This window comes from Lathyrus oleraceus, chromosome 5 (assembly GCF_024323335.1).
Source record: "Lathyrus oleraceus cultivar Zhongwan6 chromosome 5, CAAS_Psat_ZW6_1.0, whole genome shotgun sequence".
Classification (NCBI taxonomy): Eukaryota; Viridiplantae; Streptophyta; class Magnoliopsida; order Fabales; family Fabaceae; genus Lathyrus; species Lathyrus oleraceus.
In genome coordinates, this window is record NC_066583.1 from 645,964,391 (window position 1) to 645,966,395 (window position 2,005).

Genomic DNA, 2,005 nt, shown 5'->3' on the forward strand with positions numbered 1-2,005 from the left:
AAATACTTTTGAAGTTGTACGATTGTAATTAGAAGCTGATTATGAAGTCAGAACAGGGGAGGAATAGAACATTCAAAGTGAATTTTAAAACTGCATACTCTGAATTCCTTAGTGTAACAAGTGTTGTGAAGTAAAGTGAGTTATGGCACAAAAGATTTGGTCATCTGAACTTTAGAAGCTTAGGGAATCTGAATTCAAAGAATTCGGTACATGGAATTCATGTAATTAAGAAGTTAGAGAAGTAATGTAATGTGTGCATGAGAAGGAAGCAACCAAGACTACCATTTGCATCTAAAATGCATCTAAGAGCAAAGCATGCTCTGGGTGTGGTGCATTTTGATGTGTGTGGAAAATTTCTAGTACCTTCACTTGTAGGGAATAAATACTTTGTGTCATTTGTTGATGAGTTCAAAAGAATAACATGGCTATACCTTATAAAGTTCAAACACGAGGTGTTTGCTGAATTTAAGAAATTCAGAATCAACTCTGAGAATCAGTGTGATCAGAAGCTAAAAATTCTCAGAACTGATGGTGGAGGTGAGTATAACTCTACAGAGTTCAGAAAGTTCTGTGAGGAGAATGGAATTGAGCATGAGGTGAATTATTCATGCACTCCTCAACACAATGGTCTTGTTGAGAGAAGAAACTGAACTTTGCTTAATATGACAAGGAGCATGTTGAAGAAGAAGAAGTTACCTCACACTTTGTGGGGAGAAGTTGTTTTTACTTCAACGTATGTTCTCAACAGGTGTCCAACCAAGAAGTTGAAAGAAATTGTTCCTTTAGATAAGTGAACTGGAGATAAGAAAAATGTAAGCCATCTGAAGGTGTTTGGTTATGTTTGTTACAAACATGTTCTAGATGCTAAGAGAAGGAAGTTAGACGACAGAAGCAGAGTTATGTTGCTTGTAGGGTGCCATAGTACAGGTTCCTATAAGATATATTGTCCTGTCACTAACAAGGTTGAATTCAGTAGATATGCCTTTATGAAAGAATCAGAAGCGTGGGATTGGAGTACACCTCAATCCAACTCTGGTGTAGTGTTAACCTCTAAAGATACTTCAGAATCTGAAGGTTATGAAAATGAGTCAGACTTAGAAGATGACTCTGAATTTAAAGATGAGTCAGAATCAGAAGTTGATTCTGAAAGTACTCTGAAGGCGAGTCTAACTCTGATGGTGAATCTGATTATGATCTAGATTCTGATGGTGATTCAGACTCTCGTGGAGATCCAGACTCTTGGAATATTACATACTCTGAAGGTGGTCATGCCTTTGAAGGTGGTACTTATGGGGTTCTAGCATCTGATACTGTTCAACATCTGAAGGAGATTATGAATAAGTTCAGAGGTCGGAAAGAATCAGAAACATTCCAAGGATATTTGCAGAGTTTAATATGTTACAAGACACATAAGTAGACTCTAAAGGAGAAGTCATTTAGTATGACTTGTTAGTAGACTTTGAACTAGTCAATGTTGAAGAAGCGCTCAATTAGAAAGTGTGGCTTAAGGCCATGAAAGAAGAACTTTAGGTTATAGAAAGAAACGAGACTTGGGAGTTGACCAAGCTTCCAAAGGACAAGAAAGCCATCAGCGTCATATGGGTTTTCAAGGAGAAACTGAAGCCAAATGGATCAATTGAAAACATAAAGCAAGGTTGGTGGCAAGAGATTTTCTACAGAAACCTAGGTTAGACTACTTTGAGGTGTTTGCTCCTATAGCGACACATGAGACAATTAGACTGGTGATTGCAATAACTGCTAACAGGAATTGGCCTCTGATGCATTTAAATGTGAAATCTTCATTTCTGAATGGTCCATTACAAGAAGAGGTATACGTTTCACAACCTCCTGGATTTGATAAAAATAATCAGGAAGGGATGGTGTACAAGTTGTATAAAGCCTTGTATGGACTGAAACAAGCTTCTAGAGCTTGAAATATGAAGATTGGTTTATTTTTCAAGCATCATGGATTCAGAAAGTCTAAGATGGAGTATGGCGTGTATGT

At 37.3% G+C, this 2,005-nt stretch overlaps 1 protein-coding gene across 1 annotated transcript; it reads left to right on the forward strand.

Annotated features, from left to right (window-relative positions):
- Nucleotides 1-296: 296 nt before the first annotated feature.
- Nucleotides 297-1,417, forward strand: LOC127082663 (uncharacterized). The gene is made up of 3 exons (XM_051022890.1): nucleotides 297-537; nucleotides 862-1,149; nucleotides 1,218-1,417. Exons 1-3 carry the CDS (start codon nucleotides 297-299, stop codon nucleotides 1,415-1,417), a joined length of 729 nt encoding a protein of 242 aa, XP_050878847.1.
- Nucleotides 1,418-2,005: the final 588 nt, after the last annotated feature.

Excerpts from the sequence above, each read along its gene's own strand:
- LOC127082663 (XM_051022890.1), top strand. The coding sequence starts at position 297 with ATGCATCTAAGAGCAAAGCATGCTCTGGGTGTGGTGCATTTTGATGTG. Across the intron at positions 538-861 it reads TCTCAGAACTGATGGTGGAG|ATGCTAAGAGAAGGAAGTTA; the intron begins GTGAGTATAACT and ends AACATGTTCTAG. Across the intron at positions 1,150-1,217 it reads ATCAGAAGTTGATTCTGAAA|ACTCTCGTGGAGATCCAGAC; the intron begins GTACTCTGAAGG and ends ATGGTGATTCAG.